Here is a 27,528-nt window from a genome sequence, read left to right on the forward strand (position 1 = left end):
CAGAGACACCAATTTTGGGTATGCGCAAAGTCTGGATGTTGTAGAGACTGTTGCAAAGAGCTGCTGTGCTCAGTATCCAAAGAAAACAGTCATCAGGTCACTGAATAAAAAAAAAAAAAATCTCAAGCTCACCTCAACATAGAGGTTTTGTCACTAAGGATTCAACTGTGGGAAAACTGCCCTGAAACTGTGGGTTGAACATTTACAGCAAGACAAGACAGTGCCCTGGGAAAAGCAGACATCAGTAAAGGTCCCATTTGGGGGTATCACATCTCATCTGGCAGCACCTCCATGTGACAGGTCCATTTCTGCTCACCCCAACAGGAAGCTTAAGCTGCATTGAAACACCACACGTGGCTTCTTCACTTGCTCTGCCCTGGGCAGGGTGCAGAGATCTTGTGGCACAGCAAGCCCAGGCCAGGCAGCAGCATTTTTTCAGCTGCATTTAACTCTGTGCAGGACAGTTTGAGACAAGGTAAAGACTGGTACAGGGAAGAATGTGGGGGCCTGTACAGCCAGTAAGCAACTTGCTGGAGCTGGAAGCCCACAGGATGCTCACCTGAGGACAATTGTCACAGGAGAACAAAACCAGTACCTGCTGTCAATCTAATCCTGTTTGGGCCTTGTTCCTTGGTTGCTGCTTGGGAGCCAGGCAGGTGAAGGAGATTAGCTTAGCTGCTCATCAGCACTCACCCTGAACAGGAGGGCAAGAGTGAACCCTGTGTGATGTTGGCAAATCCTTGTGGGTACTGCAGAACTTGTATGCAAGACCTTACAAAGGCATTACAGCAGTGCAAGAGGATGAAACAAAGAAAATGTGACAATTCAATAAATATAAGCTTTTATTACAATAGAAAATAGTAAAACTCACGTTAAAATAGACTCTTGCTTTTGGACTGCTCAGAAAAGCCCAAGCCTCAATTTTACCTGCCAGTGCCCACCAGGGTCCTGACCCCTAAGTGATGCACAACACAATTCTGTGCTAAGAGGATCACAGCTCCTCCCTCCTCAGTGACAGTGAAAGACTACAGCAGCAGATGGAGCCATGCCCTGCCAGGCAGGCAGGTAAGGGCTCTCTGTGGGGTTAACACTACAACATGAACATGCCTCGTCCCCTTGTGCAATCAGGCTCCTGTTTGAAGCAGGCAGCTTTAGGGAAGCTGTGGACAAGACAGAGAGGAAGGACAAAAAAAAAAAAATCAACAGATGATGGCATCTGTTCTGAGACACCTAGGAAGGCAGCAAATATACCTGCTAGAAAGGCCACAGCACCTGACTGCCTCTGGGCTGCTGCTTGCCTAGTACCACTGCATGTCCCACTGAACATGTTCTGGACTGGTTCCCCTCTTCCTTCAGTGACACTCCATATGACCCTGAAGAAAACTAGCAGACAGTGCCAAGTTAAAACTTTGTGTAGTACATGCAGTATTACAGGGAACGCCCTCCACCTCCTCCTTCCCATGGCCAGCCCAGTGCAAGTGAGTGACTGTGCAGCCTGGACCACTCTGTGCTCCCCTCCTCTTCACCAAAAAGGGCCAGGGGCAAAAGCAGAGTAGAAAGCAGAGGCCACAGGACAAGGACAGCAAGGTCAGATGGGAGTGGGAGACACCACCATGGCCAGCACAGCAGCACTCTTGACTCCCAGGTCTTGCTTGCCTACAGCTGGCAAGCTCACTCCAGTCCCTCGTACACAGCCGTCCGTAGCTCGATGGAGAACATCTCCTCCCAGGGCCTGCGGATCCACTCCACCAGCTCTACCAGGAGCTCTGGGCACTCTGTGCGGATGTGCCAAGTGCTCTCCACCTTCAGCACCTGGGAAAGAGAGGGAGGCAGATGAGCAGGGTATGGCCTCGACAGCACCCATCAGCCCCAAGCCACCATTCCCCAGCACAGCTGCCAGTTCCTCCCAATTCTTAAGTGATATCCTCCTCCTCTCTCTCTGCTGCCAGACATGGAAGTGTCCCTGTATGACTTTTGTACAGCAGCAATGCACTGTGCTCCCCTGCCTCTGCGGTGCAAGCCCCTAGGTTAGGATGGGAGATGACAGCCCCAAGACACTCTTGGCAAGAAGAGGATCTAAGCACAATCCAGCCCCCAGCATCTCATGTGCCCCGTAACCACCTCCTGGTTACCTCATCATAAAGCATCAGCTTGATATCACAAGGACAAAGGCGATACGTTATGACATTGCTAATACTGCTGATCGGCTGCTTCTCCTTCAACTGGATGCTGCTCTTAGGAGGCATTTCTGCCCCGTGGTCTTCATCCAAGGAGGGCTGCACCTGCCACTGGTGATTCTCCTCCAACAGAAACAGCATGTTTCGAGTGCTCAGCAGGGTCACAGGGAAAGCAGATGCCCCTAAAAGGATACAAGGGAGGAGGAGAGGCTTTGCCGAGAGCCTGAGTCACCACAGAACCAGCTTTGCTTTCCATTCCTCCCCTAGGGAAATCCTTTCCAGCAAGAGTATCTGGGTGAACAGCTTTATCCAGCTTCCTGACTGAAGGGCGCAGGGTAGCTGAATGTGGCCATGCTCGACCAGCTTATCCAAGCTCATTGCAGGAGCACACATACAAAAGAGCACTGCCCAGCAAGCCTTGTCCAGCCTGTGTCCTCATGTAAGGCAGGAAAAGACACTCAAGTCCTTTGAGCTCCTAAACAACACTTTACTACTTCTTAGTTAAAAGTCAGCAGCTCCAGCTAAAAGGTCGCCTTTTTTGGCCTGGATTCATCTGGCTGCAGACATCTGGCAGTTGCAACAAAGAGCACACACATAAAGTTTAATACCAAGTTGGAAGTATGGCAGAAAGCAAAGTAGTTTTGATAAACTGTAGCGTGCATAAGTATCATCCAGCTGATTTCAGTGGATGCAAATGAAAAGCATGAGAACTTGGGAAAAAGTCAGATGCACAGAAACAGGGAATCACTAGGTGAAATGGCTGAGTTCATAGGGAATCACAAGCTGCTACAGCAACATTGCTTTTCTTGGCACATCTCACTCTTGGGAATTAGTAGCAATATCAGAAATAGGATGTTTAATTAGTCCTGTTTACTTGGCATTGAGGCCTCAGCTGGAACTGTGTCCAGTTTTGGGCACCAAACTCTAAAAAAGGAGACAATTGCAGAGTAAGAAAAATGCACTTGAAGTTCTCCCTCCCACAGGCTATTTACTCAGCTTGAGGAGACCAATAAACAACCTGCCCACAGATTCCTTCTGATTGTCCTTCTCTCATACTTCCCCGATGGCCAAGGGTGAACTAAGAGTGCAAGAGCAGTAACTCACTGATCAGAATGTAATTAACAGCTAGGTTACCTTCTCCAGTGTCCCAAGCTAAGACAACACTGGAATTGTTCACTGAAGACTCAAATCCCAGGTTTAGCACATTTGGCTCTCAGCAAGCCCTGGAACAGAACTTGATGGGCTCCAGCAACCTGCTTCTGTTCTATTGTCTTGGGTTCCAGACACCTGCTTCTGTTTTCCCAAACTGAGGAGCCTTTCAGCTCGTCACACAAAACAGCTGTGTGTGACCCCTCAGCTTTCCCTCAGCTCAGGGCAACAATCCAATCCTTAGATAATCTCCAGCTTCTCAGAAACCATTCTGAGTCGTCACCAAACCTGGTGTGCAAGACCAACTACTCTCCCTAGAGCCTGGGCTTCCACACATTAAAAAAAGGGCTAGGAGACTCACTGACTTTATGGGATAAAACACACTGCTATCCCACGCATCTCAACACTAAGAAAAGAGCCCTCACCCATACCCCTGCCCCATCTCGCTGCAGGACCAATTGCCCTGGTCTTTTCCAGACTGTACACTAAAACCACAAACATGAAAGCAGACAGCACAAGGTGTGGGTCACCTGGTCACCAAGATCTCCTGTACCTTGGATCAGATAGGCCAACAGGTAGAAGAAACAAACGTCATCTGCAGCTGCAGAATCTGTGGTCTTGGAATCCAGCAGAGGCCTGGAAGAGATACAATGGCAGGCCAATCAAGGAAGCACTCTGTTTCCAGGCTGGGTTTGCTGTGAGCTAGCTACTGCTCACTGTCCTCTTAGGGAAGGGAGAGACCCATCTCTTCTAGATGTTGCAAAATTCCGCTATCTCCTGTTACTCTATCACCTTGCCAGCGAGGAACCAGATGCTGCTTGCAAGGGAGCACGCTGCCGTATGCCTCTCCCTTTTCCCACCTCCATTATATTCTTCTGTTCAGGCTCCTCCAGGAGAGCCAGAGTTGCCCCGCTTTGCTCAGTCAGACACCCCTTTGCCTGCTCAGTCCCTGAGCAGTAGGTACTTGAGCCAGCTGCCTTAAGCCTAGCTGCCACTCCAGTGGTGTCTCCTCCTGTGCTGCCCTGTTTTGAGCACTATGCTGCCCAGGCACTGCTGGACAAGCAGACAGCCTCTTATACCCCAACCTCTCAGAAGCTGTTCTTACCATAGCCAATGTTGAGGATTCATTTCCACAGTAGGTATTTCCTTCACCTTACTCCTGTGTTTAGCAGGTAGCTCCTGCATGAGATCTAAAGAGGGGGAGAATGTAGACATCTTTTATTGCAAGCCCAAGGACAGTACATAACAGCACAGGATGGTTCTCTAGTCTACAGAGAGGCACTGGAAGTTATTATGCAAGTGGGGTTCTCCCCCAACTTTTTTCTGAGCTGGGAAGAAGTGAATTTCCAACAAACACCCAACTACAGCTCTCCTGGTAGGTCTCCGAGAGCAAATCTTCCAATCCTCTTCCCCCTGCCCTCCCCTACAGCTCTATTCTTACATGTCAAGTTCTGCAGGAACTGGTCACAGCAGCTTTGGTTCCGGATCAGTAGATTGTATGAGGCTTTCGGGTTCTCAAATTCCATTCGCAAGCTCTGGTGGCAGAGTCCCACTTCCAGATGGGAAATATCATACAGGTAGTGAGAGTCGCCCTTCTTCAGCCAGTCTGCAGGTTGTCCCCTAATCACAGAGCACAGCCCTCAGCTGCAGCAGGCTGCCCCAACTCCTCTCCCACATCAGATTGCAGCAGGAGGGCTTGCCAGAAGAGCCTCTGCATGTCACCACACCTCCAGGGTAAGGCTAGCACAGGCTGGCACTATGCAGCACTCACAGCCTTGCTGCAGGGTCCCACTTGCCACTATTCTCCTCACCTGATAGCCCCAGTGACTTCCAGCACATAAATCTTGAGATCAGAGGCAACCAGGACTGAGAGGAACTCTCCTTGTCGGCCAAACTTCACCACGACCACCTAGAGCACAGAGAGGGTGGGTCATAGCACTGGCCTGCCCCTTGCCAGCCCACCCATGGAAAGGACTGACTTAAACACCCTTCAGCTCCATTCACACCCCACAGTCTCTGGGATGACACCCCCCCGCAAAACCCACAGCGTGGCAAGCAGGACAGCCAAAGAGCTGTAGAAGTGGTGCTGCAGAAGCTCACCTTGAGGAAGCACTGGAACTCCTCAGTATTCTCCTCAAAAACCTCCATGTCCAGGTACAGCTTCAGGCGATGATCCACACAACGGAAGTCCCTCGTGTTCAGGACACCATTTACAGCTGAGGAGAGTGAAGGGCAGCACTGACACTCTGCCCACTGACCAAAGCTACAGCTATAGCTTTATTCAGCAGGACTGTAGATAAGCACAGCAGCAAATAATCAGTGAAGCTTAAAGAACATTTTTAAAATAAGTACCAAGGCCTCATATTTGTTCTGAAACCATTTGCTTTATTTTCAGGGAATACCTTTTAATTTAATTGTATTGATTTTTTTTTACCAGGTGCTGCCCAAGCATGCAGACCAGCACCAGGGCAGCAGTGTCACCTCCTCTGCACACCTGCTTCCATCAGGTCTCAAGCCAAAGGGCCCAAGACTCTCCAGGCTACAGGTCTCAATGTGGAAACACGAGGGAACTCCAACACTTGTTTTTTCAGATCTACAAAGCTTTGGTCTAACCCACCTTGCAACCTATGCTCAGCTGTTTAGTTAAAGGAGGACACTGCTTTGCTGCCAAATTTGGCAGGAGGGCAATTCTTTAATCACAAAGCCAGAAAGACATTTCCCATTTCAACTAGTGTCAGCTCAAGTCAGCTTTTTAAACTCTGACTTCAACTGTGGTAAGGTTAAAGGGGACTGAGGAAGACACTAATAAAACTGCTTAAAAACATAATTAAGTTTGTCATGCAATTGTATAACCAAATAATTTCTACAACAGCCACGATACACTTCCCAGCAGAGCCTGTTCTCCACCAGAAACACTACACTAATTAACTTTTCCCCACAGGAATTTTTTCATGGGCTCAACTTTAAATTTGTGATTTGACTCAAAACAAGAGACCATTTTATTTCTTATACTTCAAGTGCACAAGACCAAACATAGCAATCCTAAACACGGGTGCTATACCAACTCCTCTTCAGAGGCACAGTCCTGAAGGGCTGCAAGAGGTCTCTAAGAAGCTGGTGGGTTTGCAAACCAGCACTAGACTTCAGTTGCAATAGAGCCACTTGGGCTGGAAGAGATAACCTCAGTTACTCTTCAGTTATTCTGTAAATCACAAGCTGATGCCCAAGAAAAGGCAGTCTGCTGCATCAGAAATCCAAGGCCCTTCACAAAAAGCATCTGTGGACCTCCCAGTAACTGCTATCTTGCACAACAGACCTCACACAGCCAGCACACAGTCTCTTCTTTTGGACAGGCTTTGTCATCTGAAGCTCACAAAGGCCATGGAGCAAAGCACAAGTAACTGTAGATCCACTAACCAGAGCCTCGTTCAAACACACCAGCCTCACACTGCACATAAGCCAGAGAATAAATACAGAGAAATTGTCCACAGGTAATGCTACAGCTGGCAGCTCACTGGTGCCACAGGAACAAAGCGTGTCTGGAACCGAGCAGGACAGCTCCCAGACCAAGACCCTGTTACTCAGAGTCTGAGCAATACCAGAGATTAGGAGCTGACTCAGTTTTCCCTGCCTTCAGGCATGACGATTGAACAGAAGGGGGAACAAAAAACTCTGCTCACAAGAACCACAGTTGCTGCCACTCATGCTAAATGACCCCCCCTTCCCCATTAGACAGGAGGTGGTGCACCCTGCAAGCACCAGTGATAAAGCCCAGCCCCACACTGTGCAAACCCCTAAACCCTGCACAGCTCCCACATACTCACGGGGACTGAGATTCCATGTTTCCTCGGACTCAGAGTTCAAAGAGAGCTGGGAAGGAGTGGGCCCGTGAGAGCCGCTGTAATGGTAGCTGCCCATCAAGCTGCCCCCGTTGGTGTCTGTGTGGCTGAGGGACAAGTACTGGCTCTTCATGCCCAGCTCCTTCTTCCTGCAGCCCCCATCTGAACTGCGGGAGCTGGAAGGGAGCGTGCCATCATGCTCGCCACTCAGCTCTGGGGTCCTGGTGCTGTTGCTGGTATCCATCTCCGAGCTGTCCTCCCCACCGATGTAGAACTTCCCACTCTCACTGGTCAGGACAGGTGCTTCCTCTGGGCCTTCCTGCTGGCTGCCTCCCTCCAGGACAGAGTCTGACAGGTCCTCACTTGTGCTATCGGGGCCAGGTGGCAAAGGTGTGCTGGAGCACACCTCTGAAGGCAGGATGACCACATGGTCACTGGAACAACTGGGACAGGCTATGGGCTCACCAGCTGCTGAAGCATCTGTGGAAGATCTTGTTAGGGATAAAGAAAAGCCAGAACAGTTCTCCCCCGACAGGACTTGGCTTTTTTTTTTTTTTTTCTCTGAAAACCACAAACCATCCCTTTCAAAGCAGACAACAGTTATAATCCGACTCGAGCAGCTTGTTGAGTAACTCTGTTTCAAATCATATCCTAAACACCTCCCCTCACAAATCAACAAGAAAATCAGTACCAACATCCACCTGCAATACTTCTGCTCAGATTCAGGGTGACCAGTGAGTGCTGTAGTTGCAAGCAAAACTACATCAGGGCTTTGTCTCATGATTTTCCTCCACTTCATGTCCACCAGTGCTCCCATTGCCTTTGAAGCCCAAGTCCATGACCAGTCAACCCAACCTCCCTTAGCCACCTCTGTCCCCAGTTTGGTGTATCCTCCTGGCCAGCCAAACCACAACCATGCCATGCCCCTTCTCCAGCTGTCCTCATCCTTTCTGACCCCCACTTCCTGATGCTTCCTTCACCCATACCACAGCAGGCTCACAGCTGGATCCTGGGACTCCCATTACCATGGGCAAGGGGAGAAAGTATCCTGGGGTGGAAGAAAGCGCTGCCACCAAGGCAGGGACTTCTGCCCTCAGAGCAGTACTCAATCCCAGGACACTTCATCAAATGTGCAGCATCTTCTGAGCTAAGGCTGGGCACTTCCCACTTAAAATATAAACTGAGCTTTGAAAATCTCAGCAATCAGAAGATGCCTATTCAGCACTAGCCATGTCCCAGCCAAAATACCGCATCTATTTTCAGACATCTGAAGAAAAATGTGGACAAATGGGAAAGAGGACAAAGGAGACCACTGACAAGCTAATTATCTAGTATGCTGAGCTTATTTAGTCTACAGGACAGAAGACAGGACTAGTCACCAGGGGACACCAATGGCCCTCAAGTACAAAGAAAGGAATAAATCATTCCCCATAGGAGAAGAAAGAGTGGGCTTAAGATCACAGCCATTGAGACTTAGGTTAGGGTTCCAGTTGTTTTAACAGCCAAAGTTTTACCTGAAATACTGGAGCAGATTCCCCTGAAGCCTCCATTAGCAAAGGCTCTTTAAAACAAATTAATCTCTGTGGCAGAACTGACCACAGTTTCAACAGGACTACATGATCTTTAAGGTCTCTCCCAGATTTCAGATTTATGTGGGCCATCTCCAGTTTCCAGCACCCCTGTGTTCTCCCAGACCTCAGGCCACACACAACAGGGGTGCTGTTTGCTTAACCTTAAAACTGTCACTTATTTCTGCCAGTGAAAAAGGCAGGCTCTTCCCAGTCCAAGTGGGCTAAGTCAGAGTATATCCCACAACAGGTTTCAATTCCAGTACAGCCAAGGCATCACCCTCACTTATACATTCCACACTCTGCACTGCAGCTGCCATTCTGGCAGTCTGCCTGGGCATCAGCAAGCATCCTTCTTCTGGGCACTACATCTTACCTTGATTTGAGGCAACCAGGGTCTCCAGGATTTTGGCATCATCAGCCTCTGAAGGATAGGGACCTTGATGCCAGGGAGCCAGGGACTGTGAAAACTCCCGCTTGCATTTCAGACACTGGAGCTTTGTGGATCCCTTCTCCTGGTCCTGATTTCGCCGATTCTCCTCAACAGCTGGGGACAACACTTCAAGGACACACTAGAAGTAGCAGCACAGGGAAGACTGCTAGCAGGCAGCTATAACCGTCCTAATAAAAGCAAGCCTCTGACATCAAGTTTCCTCACGTGCCTCACTACAGCACTTCAGAGTGCAGGGGGTGCAGGGCCATTTTCCAGCTAACAGCGTACCACAGTCAGTCTGTGCGAGACTTGCAAAGAGCATAGAGCTTCACTGCAGAAGACCAAGAGAACCTGTTTTTGCGGGTCTGTGCCTTGTATCTACATATTGACTGTTTCTTCTTGGAACTCTGGTCTCAAAGGTGCCATCTATTTGTGCCTTCTCTGTAACAACTTGTTTAAATGTACTTAAACAACAGTACATCAAGAAAATGCTTGGATTGAAGACTGGAGTTGCTACAGCAGCTGTGCAGACCAGAGCTGCCATAGCACTGACACTCACTACCCAGAGGGATAACTACAGGCTACTACATCACTCAGCACCCAGGGAACGTTACGTTAGACATGCACAACAAGTAAGGAGCACTAACTTGACTACTAACTTTTCTTCCCAACAGGGAGAAAACTGCAAGGCTTTCTCCTTGAGAGCACCTTTATGCTCCAGGAGCTCCACCACCCATGGCCATGCTCACAGGGCCCTCCACAGGTCATTTGTGCAGCAGGAGGAATCCTCAGCTTATAAGCCAAGCACAAGCTGCCACAGGGCAGCAGAGAACAGGGGCCCCATGCTGCCTGGAAGAATTCAGTGTCTTCCAGTAGCAAATGCGCCCTCCCCAGGCTGCCCCCTCCAGCCTCCCCTACCTGCAGACACTGCTCCGGGCAGTTGTCGAGCACCACATATTTGCGCTTCTGCCGGTCCTTGCGAATGTAGCTGAAATGCAACGTGAGGACAGGAAAAACTCGCTCCAGGTCCTGCAGGAGACAGAAAATGCCAGTTCTAGAAGGAGGCTGCAGCATTCAGTTTACAGACTACATTAGTTTGCAACTGGCTGAAACACGGCCATACAAGCACTTACTAAATTAAGCCCTGAGTATCCCTCCATAACTGATAGCTTTTGGGAGCCTGGTAAAATCGGCATAAATAAATAAATAAAATAAAATAAAGTACCTGAGTGCTGAGGACAACAGTAAGCTTCAAATTCCAGAAAAAAGCATCTCAAACAAAACACCTTTTCACAAAGGTATGTCAGAAGAATGTCAAGCCACAAACATTCAAGAGGCACAAGGGCAGGAACAAAAAAAAAATACGAGTTGGAGCTTTTGGTGAAAACAGTACTAGAGAAGCCTGAGAACACATCCACGCACACATTGATGTTAAACCCTACAATGACAAAAAGTAGATTCCAAACTCCCTTTCTAACAAACCACAAAAGCAAAATAGGGCTGGTAGTGCTAAAGCATGCACCTAGAGCAGATGGAGAACCACCCACTGAGCTCCCAGTGCTTTTCTAAACATCCCGCTAGGCTCAGTGCTGCACTGTCTAAGGAAAAGCGCAATCCACAAACAGTCCTGCAAGGCCAGGGTGATATCCCGGCAAGGAGTGAATGGTAAGGTCTCTCATTCCTGTATACTGGAACAAGTCCAGCTACCATTTAAACTCCAGCTTTGGAACAGAATTGGTGCTAGCTTCTGCTGCGTTATCACAGGTACTCTAAGCAATACAGATGCTGTTAGATACACATGCATTGGGTGGAAGAGATGCTCAAGTACTCAGGCTTTGCAGGAGCAAGGAAAAGACCTGCAGAGACTCTGACAGAAGCCCAAATCTAGGATGCTGGCCCACACAGGGAGTAAGATGCCAAAGGCTCACAGAGAGGCACAGCTCACCATCCTCTTCCAGCTCATCTCAGAGGTCTCCACCTTCTGCAGGCATTTCAGCTCCAGCTTGTGGAGGACTCTGGCAGCTTTCAGCTCCACCTCAATCACATGCTTAGCTGTGATTCGCAGGAAGATCCACTCTGGCTCTGGGTCCCCCTCCCCTTCTATTTGGCTCACCAACACTGGCTGGCAAAGGTCCACTGCCAAACACAACAGAGTACAGGTCAGTACACACACCAGGCCTTCAGGTTTGCTTGGCTCAAGCCCTTAGAAGTCTCATAATACTGGGCAGCACGATAAAGCTTCAGGGATATCACATTTGACCCATCTCTTTTATTGCCACCAAAGCCCTCAAACACAGCAGTGAAAGGACTTGTTTACCTTCTGGCTTCTCCTCTTCTTCCTCTCTCAGCATTAGCTCATCTGCCTCCTCTTCTTCTCTCTGTTCTTCTTCCACAGGCTCATCCAGCTGCACTTCAGGCTCTTCCTCCTTCTCAGCATCATCTAAAGGAGAAGAGGATTCCTTCTGGGATACTTGAGGTTTTCCTTGCTCTGGGTCAGAGCTCTCACTCTGCAAGTCCACAGCAGCAGGTCTGCCCACAATCTCATCTGCAGAATGGCTACGGCAGATGATAGGTTCTTGGTCGTTCTCCTCCAGGTGTCTCTTGTACTGCAGCCAGTCAACACCAAAGCGATCTCTGAAGCTGTCCAAGCGCTTCATCTCCTTCTGATGCTGCAGGACCAGGCCTGCAGAGAGAAAACTGGGGAAGTATGAAAATAGACACCATGCCAGAGCACTTCTCTGACTGTGGCAGTTCAGCTGCTGCATTACTGAGGAAGAAGACAAGCCTCACCAGCAGAGAGAGATAAAGGCTGGGGCTCATGTTCTGTGTCACTGGGCTCCGAAATGCTTGCTCTGCGCACTTTGACTTTTCCCTGGAACAAACAGGATAAGAATAGTTGGGAGGCATCAGAATGACCAAAACAGCATCTGATGAGAGGCTCTGCCAGCCTGAAGGGTTCATAGCTATAACTGCACAGAGGCACACTGTGAAACATTTGTCACAGTATATCAAGACTGATTTTAAGCCCAGACCCTTCCTAACACACAGTAGAGGCTCAGCACCACACAGTCGGTACAAGACTGCATGCCATAGCACAAGGCTTTCATTCTGAGACAGCCTCTTCACCCCAAATGACAGTTACATGGTTAAGAAGGCGTCTCAGTCCCTGACCTTGCTTTTCTTTCGAGGGCGCCTGACAGCCACATTCTCTGCTGGGGACTGACTGTCACTGAAGTCTGCCGCACAGGAACTGTCCAGAGCACTGCGGTCCAGCATGGTTTTCTCTGAGGTAGAAGTGTGGATGGACTGTGACACACTTTGCACAAGTCTTGGAAGGTACTGAAGGCAAAAGAAGAGAAAGTTGGCTGCTGAGTGCAAAGGGGAGACAAGGTAACCAAGCCACAACTCAAGCTGACAACTTCCCTGCCCCTCACCATCTCAGTCCAAGTGGTGACAACAGATCCTGCCTGGTTGACTGGATTGTTTATCACAACCACTCCAATTTAACTCAATCTCTGCCTTTCTTAAAAACAGCAGATGGGAACCAGGCAACTGTTTGTTTTGCTGACATGTAATTCAAGTGTCAAGTACCAGATAGTCCCTGAAAAGGAAACAGGCAAGGCTCCAAGTTATGCAAGGCTACATAAGACAAAATAAGTTATACTGGCCAGTCCCACAATTAGTAGGAATCAGCACAGGCTGAGCCAAAATTAACTGCGTCAGAGTCAAGGCAGCCCACATAGATTTAATGAGGCACATGATGATGCAAAAACCTGACAGAGTTCCCACTCCCAAAGCCAGTAAGATCAGTTTACAGCAATTGTACTTACCATTAGGTCCGAGGAAGAGAGTGGCTCCCCATCCAAGAGGAACTGTAATTAGAGACCCATTTGCAGTCAGATTCCACTTGACTGGCACACACTCAGGACAACATCTGCTGACTTCTATTCCCTTTCAGGCCACCCTCAGGTTGAAATCCCTGGCACAAAACTGCAAAGACTACCAGAAACAACCCTGTTCCTGCCTGTCCATCACTCTTCTAGTCATAGCTACCTGACCTAACAGCATATAAGGCCGGAAGGGACCACTGCGGTTTTTCCTGTTTACAGACTTTATGACTCCCAGAAACATATCCAAGACAGTTCGCGGAAGTGGTACGACACGTTATTCTGCAACAACTCATGAATTGTTTTGAGACGTACTCACTTTCACCTCAAAACCTGCAACCTACTTCTAGCCTGAGTCTACCTAGCTTCCAGTAACTTGAGCTCCATGAAAGCTTTTTCCAAGATGCAGTTTGAAGACAATGAATCCAGCCATTTGCCACTAATGTGAAAGACTGACCAGCTCTGAAAGACCTCTGATCCATAGCAAGCAAATTTACTTTGCTAAATCGCCAGAATGCTGTCTTTGCTGGCTTCTTTACTTAAAATCAGACTACCAAGAACCGACCTAAGCACCAGGGTACAAGGGAAACAGTGACTGACACCTAGCTGAGAGCAGAGTGATGGGGAGAAAGAAAGAGGTGGCCATGGCTGCCAAAGGAGTATGTAACCAAGCACAGTGGGCCGAGACAGCGAGCTCCTTCTTTCTAAAGTCCAGCTACACAGTCATTAGCAGGAACAGAGTCAAGTTTTGGGACCATCAGTAAGCAAAACTGATGAAGTAGATAGTGAAGATGTGCTAAGATCTGAGGTCTTGCATACCTGAGATCAGTATTCAAGTCTGTCTGCCCTGGCAGGCACACCATTTAAAAATGTAAGGATAAACCCATACAAAACAATCAACACTCTTACACCACTGGAATAAGTTTTCAGGTTTATGAAATTCTTTGCCCTCATTTGCCCTGAGTGTGAAAACACCCTACACCTTCAACAGCAGGGGCAGAAAGTACATGGTAATACTCACATTGGAGGAGGCTGCCCGGGGAGACAGATGTACAAGGGTTGCAGATCGGTGGTTTTGACAGAACCATAATGGGTTTCCCTCTAAATGCAGCTGGATAGGGGAAACAGAGACATTGTTACTAGAAGCAATATTCTATACCCTGACGTGATCTGCCCGCAGGCTCCAGGCTTTGTCTCTGCCTCAGGAACTATCCTTGCAGCGGAATGGTGATCAAGCCAGGAAAGGACTAAGCTTTTACAGTGCTTCCGGAAATTTGTCCAGCAAATACAGAAGGAAATTAAAGTACTTCCTACTCATGCTGTTAAATCATTAGCTTTTTCAGTAATGACTCTGAGAACTGTTGAGAGTACAGTCCTTTGCAAGCACTATAGTGACTGCAGTTATCACCCTTCAACCTTCTCTGAACACACAAATCCACAACAGGATCAGAGAAGGATCATTACTGAACTTTACAGTGTTAAAAAGAGAAAAGGGGAGCAAGTACATGGGGATGAATACATGGAAAAGGGTTAGCTTCAGCACAGGCCACTGAAAACGAATGCTGAAATGCAGATGTCTCTCCAAGGCTCCCTCATCAGCTTCCCACATTAAAATTAAATGCCCAGGAGTTTAACTAATCTTTCAAAACTTTCTTCTCACCACACAGTCGCCACCTTGCACCCCCTGACCATAATATCTCTAATCTACCAACCCATCAGGTGTTGTGCTTACTTTTTTTATATAGTGCAGGGTGGACAATGGTGCCAACTGAGCATGTTCCAGCAGCAGGTTATAGGCCACATCTAGGTGCTGCAGATTCACCAGCTGTTCAACCCCTGCAAACAAAGCAAGAAGCCATCAGCATGCTAGAAAATACAACTTAGGACCCTCCCACCTACCCCTCTCCCCCTCAAATTGAACCCTAGTTAGAATAGCTGTATCCAAGATTTCAACTTCTGCTCCTCCTCTAGGAAGAGAGAAATGCCTCAAACCCAGATGTGCTCCTCCCTTGTGGGCTCACCATTGATGCTGTCGAGTTCATTGTTGCGTAGGATCAGGGTCACCAGCTTGGACTGACTGAAGATGCCAAGGTTTGGCACCTTGGACAGGAAGTTATAAGCCAGATTGAGGTACTCCAGTTCTGTAAGGGTCTGTTCAGAGAGAAGAGCAGCACCAGATCAACTGGGACCTTAGCTCAAAGTCTCACACTGGACTCAAGAGAGGGCACTAGGCCCTACCGTTCTCTCCATCCCACCAACGTCACCTGACAAGTGAGTTTCTTGAGACTATTTCTGCAGCAAGACTACACATTCACATTTGGAGTGGTTTGTCTAGGGGCACTCAGCATGATCTAACTTTACAAAATTTGCTAGGAGCAGCTTTCTCCTTCCTCATCAACTTCAGTGGAGCACAGAAAGGGACTGGAGCCCCTGCCTCAGCAAAAGGACTGAACTACCAAAAGAAGCCCTTCCTTACCTTTCCAAAGATGATGATGAATGACACACATGCCACTGTGATGGATTACCACCTTTCTAAAGTAGCTGACAGGAGATTTCTGAGCACAAGAAGGAAATGCTACCAGCAGTCCGAACAAACTGAACAGCAGGTCTCCACAGCCCTACACCTGGCTGGCTACAGAATTCCTACCTGCTGCACTTATTAGAGTGAAGTCTGGGCCACAGTGGAGTGCATACTGCATGTGTGACTATATGTACAGTACACACTGTATGCATCTCTGTATTTAGCACTCAGCCACGCTGGAGAGCCAAGTGGCACACACAGTGACACACACAGTGATACACACACCTAACTCTCCTGTCTTAGAGTGGATGAGGAACGTTGCCTTCCCTGTCTCAGAGGCTGCACATACAGGAAAACACTTCCAAGGCTGCAAGCACTGGCTCTAAATCACATGCCTGCTGGGCCACATCTCCAGTTTCTTTTGTTATACTTCACCTAGCAAGTACATGGTCAACGATTACAGCACTGTGACAGTGTCCTTTCCATACAGGGAAACTCCAGTGCTCAGCCCAAGATACTCACCGTTAAATAGTGCTCACAATCCTGGATCTTGTTGTGACTCAAATCCAGGACTCTCAGAGCATTCAATAATTGCTGAAGGACAAAAAGATACTAGATCAGATTCTACAAATGTCTCCACTGCAGCATGGAAACCCTGTCCTGCTGGGAGAGGCCAGCAAAATTAACACTGCCCACTCCCTCCCACCCAGACCTAGCAGCATCAGTAAAGGAGTGCCCAGTTCTTGGCTGTGGTCACCTCCTCCCTCCCCCTCAGTCATGCAAGAAGGAAGCCCCACTCACCAGTGAGTCATCCAAGGCAGTGATCGAGTTATAGCTGAAGTTCACAGTCTGTAATTCCAGCCATGGGAGAGCACAGCTCAGATCTCCACCGCATGCTGAAATGATTTCCTAGGAAGGAGAGAGGAGTATTAGCTGTTACAGTAACAGCAGATGAACACAGGGGAACAGCTACTCTAGAACAAGGCTGGCATATTGTGCCTTACAGACTCGGCCTTGCCTAGAGTGGTGATGACTTTCATGTCACTAATTCAAATATTTAGAGACAGTGGGAATTCCAAAGCTAGATATTTAGAAAGAAGGGGAGATACTTCTGCTTCCCACACTCAAGTGGGAAGTTAACCTGTTACAATTTGTAGGCTCTGAACACTAAGCACAAAGATTTATGCTAACAAAAACCTTTTTCAGACCTCCATCAAAGCACAGACACAGAAGACACACACACATTGGTCAAACGATTTGTGCTCTGGCAGACAAAAGAACCTCTTAAAACATCCCCCACCAGCAGCCCCTGCTCCCCAGCAGGCAGCTGCTCCTGTGCCACAGACAGAAGGCCACAGCCCCACGGCTCACACAGCCCACACTACTCAGTTCTCTGCAGCTGGAGGTTGCCTTCATGTTTCAGAAACCTGCTGGGCACCAGAGCAGATAAGACAGTGGGGTACAGTATTCCCTCTGACAATTAGCTCTAATTTAACCCTGCTGAGGTACAACGGAATAAACCTCAATCTGCTGCAGGCCTTTTGAATTTGGAAACAACTAGACATGCAGAACGGTCAAGCAGTTAAAAGGAGACCACAGAGTACATGTGTATTCAATCATGAAATACTTCAACACTGTAGGACCCCAGAATGGGAAAGGGAGAAAAAGGCACATGCAACATGGTTTGGTAAAATGGTTAATGTTGTATCCCACATCTCCCCTGGGTGAAGTGATATAGGATCAAGACAGGTTTTCTCCTGCAATTTTCCCCATGAGCTGCACAGAGACACTCACCTCCAGTGTACTGATACATTTGCAACAGGTTAGAGATTCCAGCTGAGAATAGACAAATCGCAGTCCCCGGAGGCAGTGTGAAGGTACAGACCTCAACTGAAGCAGTGATAAGAAAGTAAGGACAACATATATCAAAATACTACAGTGTAAGAGGAGCTCCCATCCCAGGCCCACCTCTGCAAGGGATCTCATTTCCTGCTGGAGCCTCCCTCCCTAATACTCATATCCAAGCTGGAGCCTCCTTCCCTCTGCTCATATCCAAGCTTTACCCCGAGCAAAGTGTTGGAGTTTAGACTTAGCCTTCTAGGGGAGCCACAAAAGCCTACCCAGTTTTTAGGAGTAGACACATTCTACAACCACAAAACTAACTCAAGAAAACCCAAGCAGCAAGACTCAGAGCCAGTTCTGTCTCCTATACTTACTTCCAGATGCCGGAGGGACTTGAAAGGGAAAATCTTCACAGCAGACTGCAAAACACAGTTTGGAACATGAACAAGCTAGAGAAATCAGAAAAGAAGTCTCATGTCAACCTCAATTTGTGCTGATGCACTGACTGCAGCACCTTGAATAGGCCCCCCCTCCAGCTCAGCTGCTCACTAACAAGCTCTTCCCAGCGCTGATATCGGTGCTGTCTCCTGGCCGCATAGTTCAACAGAGGTCAAAGAGAAAAGCACGTTAGCAAGCACAAGACCATGGTCTGCCAGACCACAGAGTTCCTTTTCTTCTCCCCTGCCCACGTGGCTTCACTACTTTCAGAAGCACAGCGAGGTCTGACAGCTGGATTCTTGATCAGTCACCACTAAAAAATCTACTAAATAAAGACAAATCTAACTGCTGGAGCTATGTTTATCGAGCAAATGAGCTGAACTAGCACACTGGTGGGAGGTGTGCCTGTGCATTTCACAAGAACAGGCCAAATAAGGCAAATCACAAGCAAATACAATGGAAAACAGAACTGGTCTCCAAGACACTGTTAGCATTAAACTGAAGTACCTGCAAACCTCTCCTTTGACTCCTGTAGCACAACCACAGGCTCTTTCACCACAGGGTACTGAGGCTGTGTTCATGTACCACAAAGCAGCATATTAAATCCAGCTTCTTATGCTTTCTTATGGACAGTGTATAAACAGTATTTCAAAGTGAGTAATGAAGCAGTTAATGCTTCCACTGCGGACACCAGAGTACAAACGGAGAGACCATCTCTGCCAGCTACATCCACGTTCACGCCAAAGTGACTCATCAGGTGCAGAACAGACATCCCAAGGCCTCGTCACCATGACCGCTTCCACCATTACAGCCCTGGTGGCAATGAATCACTACCTGCTGCCTACCAGCATTGATACAGCATGTGGAACAGGACCATTTGCAGGGGGAGCTTGCACTGGAAAGCTCTGATGATCAATTTTAGTAGTTTATTTCAGATGCCATTCTTGCTCTGTGTCCTGACCGTCTCCTCTCCCTCCACTGTCTTAAGAATCTGATGAGGCTGATATAAATTATTAGTTTCTCCAAGCAAATCAGTTACTGCACCACAACAGGTAGCCTCCCCTACCTTACAGACTTGTTACAGAAAGAGCCCATTTTTTGGTTAACACAAGCCCTCACCACAACATCCTCCTGACTGCAGCATCCCTGCACACCTCCTCCTGACAGAGGATCTGTGTTTCTCCACAGGCTCTGAGACCCATTCCAGTCTCTACCCTCAGTACACCACTACAAAATCCTCCTAACAACATTCAGACAATCTCTCCAATCTGTTTCATATGGAAAAAGACATTGCAGGCTGCAACGCTCAGCCACAACACCTCCTGAGCACCACTGTGGAACCTAAGAACTGCTGCTAATTCCCCTTCCCCTTTCGGGCCCATTGCACCTCTACTATCCTCCCAGCAGCAGAATCATGTGCAGCGTTGTAACACATGCCACATTTCAAAAAGCCCTCGGAAGAATCCATAGCTCTGTACTTTTATTTTTTTTTTTTCACAACCTTCTTAAAATTAACGAGGACACATTACTAGCAATGTCCCATGCTGTGAAACAGATCAACCAGAACCACTGCCCAGGCAGGAGCACATAGAACTCAGAGATACGAAGCAGCAGGTCTCAGAGTAGGGGGTGTACCCAATGTCCAACTGCTCTGCTGCCTCGTGCAGATCAGTCACCACTCAGGGAGCACTCAGCGGTGCTCAGCGGCCAGATACTGCCCGAATTGCTCAAGCATTTCAGGAAATAATCATTTTCCCAACAATGTCAACACCCTACCAAGGTCAGAACATAATTAGCTCCTGCTGGCCCTGTTTTTAACTCTGCAAAACTTTCTGCTGAGTTGCATGGCTGATCCTAGAGGAAGCAGCCACACACTGTCATGCTGGACTACGACTCCACGCAACAGCCCTGTGGGAGCTGCCAGACCCACACAGCACACACGTAAGACGGGGTATATGGGCACCAAAGGAGGCCACTCTGACACTGGCAGCTGTGTCTGCCACTGGCCAGCCTTGCAGCATCCCCGGCCCCAGCAGGTACGGACCTTCAGGGAGTGAGTCTTCTGCAGGACGTCGAAGAGGAACTGCGCCTGCAGGATGGCCGCAGTCTCGGCAGGGTGCGAGGGCAGCGCCACGAAGCCCCGGTTCTGGTTGCGGGAGCCCAGGTGCTGCTCGAAGACCTGCGTGAGGTGCTGCAGGGTGGGGGTGAGCAGCGTCAGCGTGCTGGAGCCGTCCAGGACGAGGTCCCCTGCGGGGAAGGGGAAGGCCGGGCCGGGCCGTGAGCGCTGCTGCCCCCACACCAGGGCCTTCACCCCGGGCCGGCCCAGCGGGACCCGCGCCGGCCGCCACTCACCCGCGTCCTGCAGCAGCCGCGCCAAGCCGTGCACCAGCGTCTCCGCCGCCATCTGCAGGGGTAAGGCCGAGCGGCGGTGACTGCGGCCCTCCCGCTCCCGTCCCACGCCGCCGCCGGCCTCTCGCACTTCCGCGTTACCACAGAGACGCACCCTTCCGCCGCAACAACGAGGCGGCCGCCGCAGCTAGAGCGCCGCCGCTCACATCCGGTTGCCATGGAGCCCGCCCCAGCGTCCCCCTCCCGCCCGGCGGGGCCCGCGCCCCCTGGCCCCCGCCCCGCCGCCGCTGCCCCGCGCCGCCGGGGGAGCGCCCCGCAGCCCCACCGGTAAGCGGGGGCGGCCCGGGAGGAGCGGCGGGCCTGCGCCGCGCCCTGCGTAGGGCCGGCGGGAGGCCGGGGCCGCAGCGCCGCCCGCCGCCGGCGCGGCACGTGTCGGGCGGAGCGCGGTGGCGGGGCCGGGGCGCGGCGGCGGGCGGCTCTGCTTCTCCGGCGGTGCGAGGTACGGGCCGGGCGGGGGCCGGGGGGAGGCGGGTCCTGGCGCTTGTCCCTCCGCTGCCCCGGCGGCAGCAGCCCACGGGCGCCGCGGACACGCGTGGCGGGCGCCGCGGACACGCAGAGCCCGGGCAACCCCTGCGTGCACAGGGCGGTCCGGTGCGGGTCACGGCGCGGGTCACGGCACCGTGCATGGTAGGGTGCAGGGCGTTGCATGGTGCATGGCACGGTGCAGGGGGTGCATGGCACGGTGCAGGGGGTGCATGGCACGGGGCACGGTGCATGGCACAGCCGGCGTCACAGTCCTGGGCACGGTACGGCGCCCGGTGCGTGGTATGGTCCTGGTCCTGTGCACCGCACCGGAGGGGTAGCATGGCACAGCATGGCATGGCACAGTGTGGCACGGTACATGCTGCAGTGCATCCTCAGTGCCTGCCTACGTCCTTTCACTTCCCCGGCTGTCTGTGTGTCTGTCAGTGTGTATGTCCAGCGGAGGGGTGTCTTGTTGTCACTGGTGCTGGTGCTTCGTTCCGGAGTAGGTTTTGTTCCTGTGTGTTCGTGTATATGTCTGTTGGCTGTGTGAGCTCTGTCCTGTCTAGTACTGCTGTGAAGGACCTGTGAAGGGAGAGTCAGGGAATGGAGCAGGTGCTTCAGAAGGGAATGGCCATGAGGGTTCATCCAGGCTAGTTCAGTAGGGTATAGAATTCATTAAAATATCTAAGCCTTATAAAATACTTCTGTGTTCTTAGTTTCAGCATAGCCATGTGGCAGAGAGATCCACAGGTTAAACCCTTCATGCCTGAAAACTTTGTGTGTTTGCTGTCTTATATGTTGCCTTTTCATTCTGGTGTGTGTGTGTCCCTGTTCCTCCGCTGTGGCAGGGGAGAAGTAGGGGCTGTGCAGCACCCCCCGCTTCATTCAGCTTTGAAGCTGTGACAGTCTCAGTGACATCCCAATGCTTTGGTGTATGCAGCAGCACCCCTCCTGCTCCTCTCCTTCATGGACAAGCTCATCAGTATGTCTTCCCAGGAAAATCTTCCCAGGCCTCTAATCCTTCTCCTTTTTGAGCTCTTCCCATCTGTGTCTATCAACCAGAGTCTCTTCTCCTCCTCTGTCCCCAAACCAGCTTTGTCCCTGTGTCTTTATCCCTATCTTAACATCCACTCCTTGTCTAGACACTTCACGGCTAGATTATTCTCAGCCGGATGGCCAGGGGGATTAGGGAAGAGCTGAGGAGATGGATGGGGGCCCTGATGACTGCCTCCATGCAGCCCCTTGCTCACAGCTGCTGTTGCCCTCCTGGCTCATCTGTAGTACAAACAGGCAGCATGAACTGCTCGCCTCTGCCCCTCAAAGATGTGCCAGGTGCATTTTTCTCAGCAAAACAGACAAGCTCCTGCACTGGCACTATGAAACAGCTTTTGGGGGTCAGGGGGAGCCCCACTGGAGTCCCTGTTAGCAACATATGGGAGATGCCATAGCTGCTAGCATTGCAGGGGCATGCCTGCTCGCTTTCCTTCAGCGTTCGTTTAGCCTAGATGGTCAGTACGCAGTACGTTGATTTATGTGAGCCAGTTCTGTTTACTGATGTGCTTGCAGAGAGAGCAGGGAGGTGTGAGTGCGCACGGGTCGGCAGGCTCTGGATTTTTTTTGGCCTCGCTTCGAATCTGGCCTGCTGGCACGATGCTTCTGTTACTGAAAATTACTTCTAGCAGGAATGCTGAATCACATACTCCTGACAACCAGGAGATACAGTAGGATGAAGCTATCATTCATTTAGTTTTCTTTACTGTTTTTTTTATTATTATTATTTTCTTTCTTTCTTTCTTTCCCCTTTTGTCTTATGTTCTTCTTACGGCAGCCCAGGCAGTCATGCCAGCAGGCTGGGCACTTCAGCATGATGCTCACTAGCAGAATTCTCCCTAATATTCATGTTAAGCTTCTATTTTAAATATTAAGCCACATCTAAGTCTGTGCATGGCTGCCAGAAAAAAAAATCTTTAGTTGTGTTTTACACCCTTGAGATTTTTCCAGACTGCTGGCTTGTCCCCTCCCCATCTTAGTCATCCCATATTATGCTAGACAAATTTAGCTCCTACTGGCATTTTTTTTGTTGCTCTTCTCTAAACACCTTCTGTTGTGGGTAATAGAAAAGCCAGGTCAGATGTGAGTAGGTGTCCATCCAGTCTTTGTCCCAGAGGTTACACAGAATAAGGGGCAAGTGGCCTCTAGTGGCCAACCATCAATTAATGCACCGAAAGGGAGTATCAGTGCTCCCAGGCTGTGGGCTCTCCCTTATCGAGAAGGCTGGAGACCCGATAGGGTTAGGATCAGAGAACACACATCCTGTCCTTTTTGCTTTCTCTGCCCCGAAGCAGTAGGACCCTCTGGCAGCTCTGTCACCAGCCTGCCCCCCCCCGCCACATCGTGTCCTGCTTTCACAGGGTGGTGAGCAGGGGATTGAGGGAAGCCCCATGAGCACCTTGTAGCCCTCCTGAGAATTCAAAGCAAGTCCCAAGGGTTCTCTTCCTTTACTGCTAGTACAACTGTTGCTTTTAGCTGTCCAGCAGCATCATTAGAGTGACATATTTTCAGCATATTTCAGAATATGCTGCTTTGGTGGGTAAAGAAAGATTAAATGCTAGATTTCCTCTCTCTTTTAACTTTGTTTAGGCAGTCAGGCTGTAGTTTTAAACTCAGTGTAACATCTTGTGAAGCTGGAGCCAGCAACGTTCATTCCATCCAGCAGTTCTCCCAGCTTTGGGTTTCCTCCCACCTGGAGCACGGATGCCCCAGTCAACCTCTGCCAGGCTCCAGACAAACCTGAGCTTGACCTGAAACAAAGCACATTGTTTTGCAGCATTGCTGATAGTTTGCAGCTTCCTTTAGAGGCCCTACAATGCACGTTAGTGGCACAGAGGTGGAGCTGTGCATTAGGGTTTTTTTTTTTTTTTGTTATACTACTTTCACGGTTTTGCTATTTTTTAGGGATTCTGCCACTACAGGAGCTGCCATCCAAAGCCCCGTTGTCATTTCACCCCACTGAAGTAGCAGTGATTGCAACACATTTTTGCAGGCAGTTCGTAGCTGTGGATATTATCACAGAACCACAGAATGGTTAGGTTTGGAAGGGGCCTCTGGAGATCATCTAGTCCAACCCACCTGCTAAATGTGGGTTGTATTCCTGTATTCCTTTCAAATACCCAATCCTTTCTCTAACAGTCGCGATGCCGTGGCCCCACAGGACTGCAGAAGCAGGTTTCCCCGCCAGCTCTTCCTTCTGGAATAAAGCATCCCCTGCCTTCAGTTTCAAATCTGCTGCTGTTTGGTTTCATGGAATGATACCCTGTTCTTTAGCTAAATGCGGAAGGAAATAAAAGCCATGTATTACCCTTTTCTCTATCATGTCTCCTACTAAAAAGCAGCTCATTCTCTACTTGCAGATAATTTTCAGACCTTTCTCCTTTTTTCTGCTTTCCCTCTCAGAACCCTTTTGCTCTTTATTGGAAAACAGGGTGTGAAGTTGAATATTACAGCTTAAGATCTACAGGATAGATTGGGTGTTTTCATTCTTTTCTTGCCTGTTCCTATGGCCTGGACTCCGCATTTGCTTTTTAGATGTCTGTCTTGGCAGATATTTTTCTTGAGCTGTTCAGGTCTCATGAAGGGATTCAGTTTCTGAAGAGTTCAATGAGATGCGTTTGGGGGGTTTCTTCCATTAAATTTTACCTTGTTCCTGGTGATTAGGAGGGTGGACCAAGGTAGCATGTTTCATCACTGGCCAGGTCAGCTCCTCAAAAACTTGCCTTACAGGTGGCCCTGTGATTTTTGGTTTGAGTAAGCTAAATGTGTGCCTTCAGGCAGGCAGAGTAAGCAGAGGCTGTAGCAGCACTTTCTGGAGATCTTCAAAGATAGAAGGAGGGATGATGAAGTGGCCCTACTGGTGTCACCTTTTGTCCATCTGCTTTAGCGTTTTAGTGGCCTGTCCTGAGCGGTGGCCCATACTAGGTACTTCAGATGAGACAGTAAGAAACCCCTCAGCAGATCACCAGGTTATAGCCTTCCGAAGCTTTCATATCTAGAGAGTAGCTTGTTCTGAAAGATGGGTTTAACTTCTTTGTCATAAATATGACAGCTTGTTACCCAGAGAGATAGCCAGACCATCCTCTGACTTTGCAGTTTTTTCCTGCTTGATGACCTCACTGAAAAAAATGTTTTCTTTTGCCAGTTCTGAATTAATTTATATTCTACCCTTGCAGTTTTAAATAATGTCCCATTTCTTGTGCCATGAGATGAGAACACTTTGCTTATCCCTGTGCCCAAAGCACTGTGCATGTGCTTACATCATCTTCTCTGTATGAGTTCAGATGAAGTTTTGGATATCAGTATCTTCCCAGTACCAGTCTCTGTGCCATCTCCAACTCTTCCTGGGGTGCAGCCATGCTGAGCTCAGCCTGTGCTGTTGCTGGAGATGATATGACTAGAGCTGTTTCTGTGTTAGTCTCCATCTCGCTCCTTGTGTTCCGTGGCACCTCGTTACCTTCACTTGCAGTTGCATATTGAGCCGAGCACTCCTTCAGGCTGCCCATGGGGTATTTTGCATCCCTCAGCCATGCCAGTGCAGACAGGGCACAGATCTGAAGGTTGGCCTCCTTACCTGTAACATGTTGTTTCGTGTTTGGTGTTTGAATCCTGAACTGTTTGTCCTTGTGCCGTCTCCCTGGCCTGCATAGATCTCTCTGAGGCTCCTCCTGGCCAGTTTGGGATCTGCCCAATTAAAGCTAGGTGGCACAGGACCTCTCTCCTGCCTGCTGCTGGCATGCCCTCCCACCACCCGATGTCTACAACTTTATCCTTTCCCAGCGGTCAGTCACACCCCGGCTTTGCACGGACGTGCAGGTGGAGAGGTGGCTCAACAGAACGCCTTTCCTTCTCTCGCACCGCCCGTGCAGGAGCCACGCAGAGCCGCTGTCTCACTCAGCCCTTGCACCCTCCGAGCAGCAGGTTGTTCATAGGAGGACAGGGTCCCACCTGCCTTTGAACTCTTGAAGACAGTGCCCAAAGCAGCGTGGGCTGGGCCATTCTTGCCCCTTCCCTGCAGCGTGCCGGGGGACAGCCCTGTCCTAGTGGTGCTGGGGACGTTCCCTGAGGGCTGGCGAGGTGACCTCTCTGGATTAGGTGCCAGGGGGGTTGAGGACAGTGGCCATCAGTCTCCCACGACATTCCCTTGTCCTGCCCTCTCTCCACAGGTTATGCCACTCTCCAGGTTTGCTGGGTGCCTGCCGGTGAAAGAGAAGGGTTGATATTTTGCCCAGGCCCTTAGGTCCTGAAACAAAATGGCAGCTGGAGAGTCCCCTCCCGTAGGAGGTGTCTTCATCGACCTGCAGCAGGTGAGGTGGGAATCCAGCAGCAGTGGGGCCATCTCTTCCCTGGGGACCACGCTCCTGCCAGGCTGAGTGCAGGACTTGCGTTCTGGCAGCTCACTGCAGTAGAGGACATGGCCTCCGTTTGCCAGGGACAGGTCTGCACAAACGGTGCCCCAAGGCTGCCCAGGAGTTCACGTCCACTCTCCGTGCAGACAGCAAACTGTGGTCCAGAAAAAGCCAGAGGTTACTCTGTGGGGTCTCTGTGTTTTCATGTGCTGGTGGTGGGGTAGGCAAGTGGCAGGAGGACACCCAGGCTGAAGTGAGAGGAGAAGTATTCTCACCCACAGATACAGAGCCACTCCTGGGGCTCAGCTGGGAACAGCTGGGGGATGTGGGGAGGGGCTAAAGCCTCCTTGCTCCCTTTTTCTGCCCAGCACAGACAGATTTGTCACAGTTGGGCCTCCTCCTGTTTCCATGGAAACACGAGAGTCCACAACAGTTCCGCGCTGGCATTTTGGTTATATTGACAGAAAATTTTACTGGCTGGAACTGCTCTGGAGGCAGAAAGGACAGGAGTCGCCTGGCAATGCTCTTCTCCACCAGCAAAGGGCAGAGAAACACCCACAGCCTGAAACAGGAGGAAAACGGGCAGAAAAGCCTGCAGACAGTGTGCCGAGGGGAATGGGGTCCCCTAGGAGTGCGGAGGGAAGGTGGGAAAGCACAGGGTGGTCACTGACCCAAGGGCAGCTCACTAGAGCAGGGATGCTGTTTCCCAAAGGGAAATAGGGGAGGTCTAAGAAAGACAAGGAGGGCAGAGTGGGCAAAGGGAAGGTTAGAGGACAGCAGGTACATGTGAGAGAAATTCCAGTGAAACAAAAGATTATGCATCTTCGCTGGTAGGAAAGAGAGGCACTGACACAGCCCTGTGATAACAGCTGCTGAGGTGAGGTGTGGAGGACCACTAAGGTATCTTTGCAGAGTGCGGCGTGGGGGCTTGTTGATCTGTGCTGGCTCTTGGTTTTGGACAGAGCTGTGCCTCTAAGTGAGAAACTGCATCCCAGCCTTGTTGTGTGGAGCCTGCTGCTCCTCAACAAGCCCAGCACCGTTTGCAGGGCAGGAGGATCCAGAGGGCTATAGGGATCTGCAGTGTTTGATTCTTGTCTGGCGATTTCTGTGCAGGGCAGAGATCGCGCAGAGAAAGCCTCTCCTGGTGCCGAGGACGATGAGGACTTGGATAAGACTTTGTCAATCGAGAGATTTGGGGACCTGATAAGCAAGTCAGCATCAAGCAATCTGGAGAAGCAAAGACGCAGCTACAGTGAGAAAGATTTTGAATGTATGTAGGTCTGAACTGTTGTACTTACTTCCACCCTCACCTCCAACCCTTGCTCAGCCCCATGTGCTCTGCAGTCTTGTGCCAGAACCCTGCAGATGGTGTTAGCCTGCTATTCACTTCCTCCCTTCAGA

At 50.0% G+C, this 27,528-nt stretch overlaps 2 protein-coding genes across 7 annotated transcripts in view; one reads left to right on the forward strand and one right to left on the reverse strand.

Moving 5' to 3' along the window:
• Nucleotides 1-824: 824 nt before the first annotated feature.
• STK11IP (serine/threonine kinase 11 interacting protein) lies at nt 825-20,437 on the reverse strand. 5 transcript variants are annotated; one of them, XR_010473831.1, is made up of 25 exons: nt 20,207-20,437; nt 19,899-20,045; nt 17,791-17,865; nt 17,369-17,464; nt 16,376-16,483; nt 16,097-16,168; nt 15,075-15,204; nt 14,786-14,889; nt 14,075-14,164; nt 12,997-13,038; nt 12,338-12,505; nt 11,957-12,038; nt 11,484-11,849; nt 11,112-11,302; nt 10,085-10,195; nt 9,110-9,305; nt 7,151-7,645; nt 5,427-5,542; nt 5,138-5,235; nt 4,768-4,946; nt 4,432-4,516; nt 3,880-3,962; nt 2,133-2,359; nt 1,252-1,812; nt 825-1,160 (listed from the first exon to the last, which is right to left on the reverse strand). XR_010473831.1 is itself a non-coding variant. In XM_065069608.1 (24 exons), the coding sequence occupies exons 1-24, from the start codon at nt 20,420-20,422 to the stop codon at nt 1,672-1,674; spliced, it is 3,588 nt and encodes a 1,195-aa protein (XP_064925680.1). In that variant the 5' UTR covers nt 20,423-20,437; the 3' UTR covers nt 825-1,671. The 5 variants fall into 5 exon arrangements, 4 of the variants coding, with proteins under 4 accessions (XP_064925680.1, XP_064925679.1, XP_064925682.1 ...); XM_065069608.1 differs by having other exon boundaries at nt 825-1,812; nt 17,791-17,835; XM_065069607.1 differs by having other exon boundaries at nt 825-1,812.
• Nucleotides 20,438-20,563: 126 nt separating this feature from the next.
• SLC4A3 (solute carrier family 4 member 3) overlaps nt 20,564-27,528 on the forward strand; it is a 34,906-nt gene continuing 27,941 nt past the window's right edge. For both annotated transcript variants that reach the window (XM_065069605.1, XM_065069606.1), the window contains exons 1-3: nt 20,564-20,702; nt 25,945-26,085; nt 27,241-27,397. In XM_065069605.1, the coding sequence (XP_064925677.1) occupies nt 26,032-26,085; nt 27,241-27,397 (211 nt within the window). In that variant the 5' untranslated portion in view covers nt 20,564-20,702; nt 25,945-26,031. The remainder of the gene's footprint in view (nt 20,703-25,944; nt 26,086-27,240; nt 27,398-27,528) is intronic.

This window comes from Columba livia, chromosome 7 (genome assembly GCF_036013475.1).
Source record: "Columba livia isolate bColLiv1 breed racing homer chromosome 7, bColLiv1.pat.W.v2, whole genome shotgun sequence".
Taxonomy (NCBI): domain Eukaryota; kingdom Metazoa; phylum Chordata; class Aves; order Columbiformes; family Columbidae; genus Columba; species Columba livia.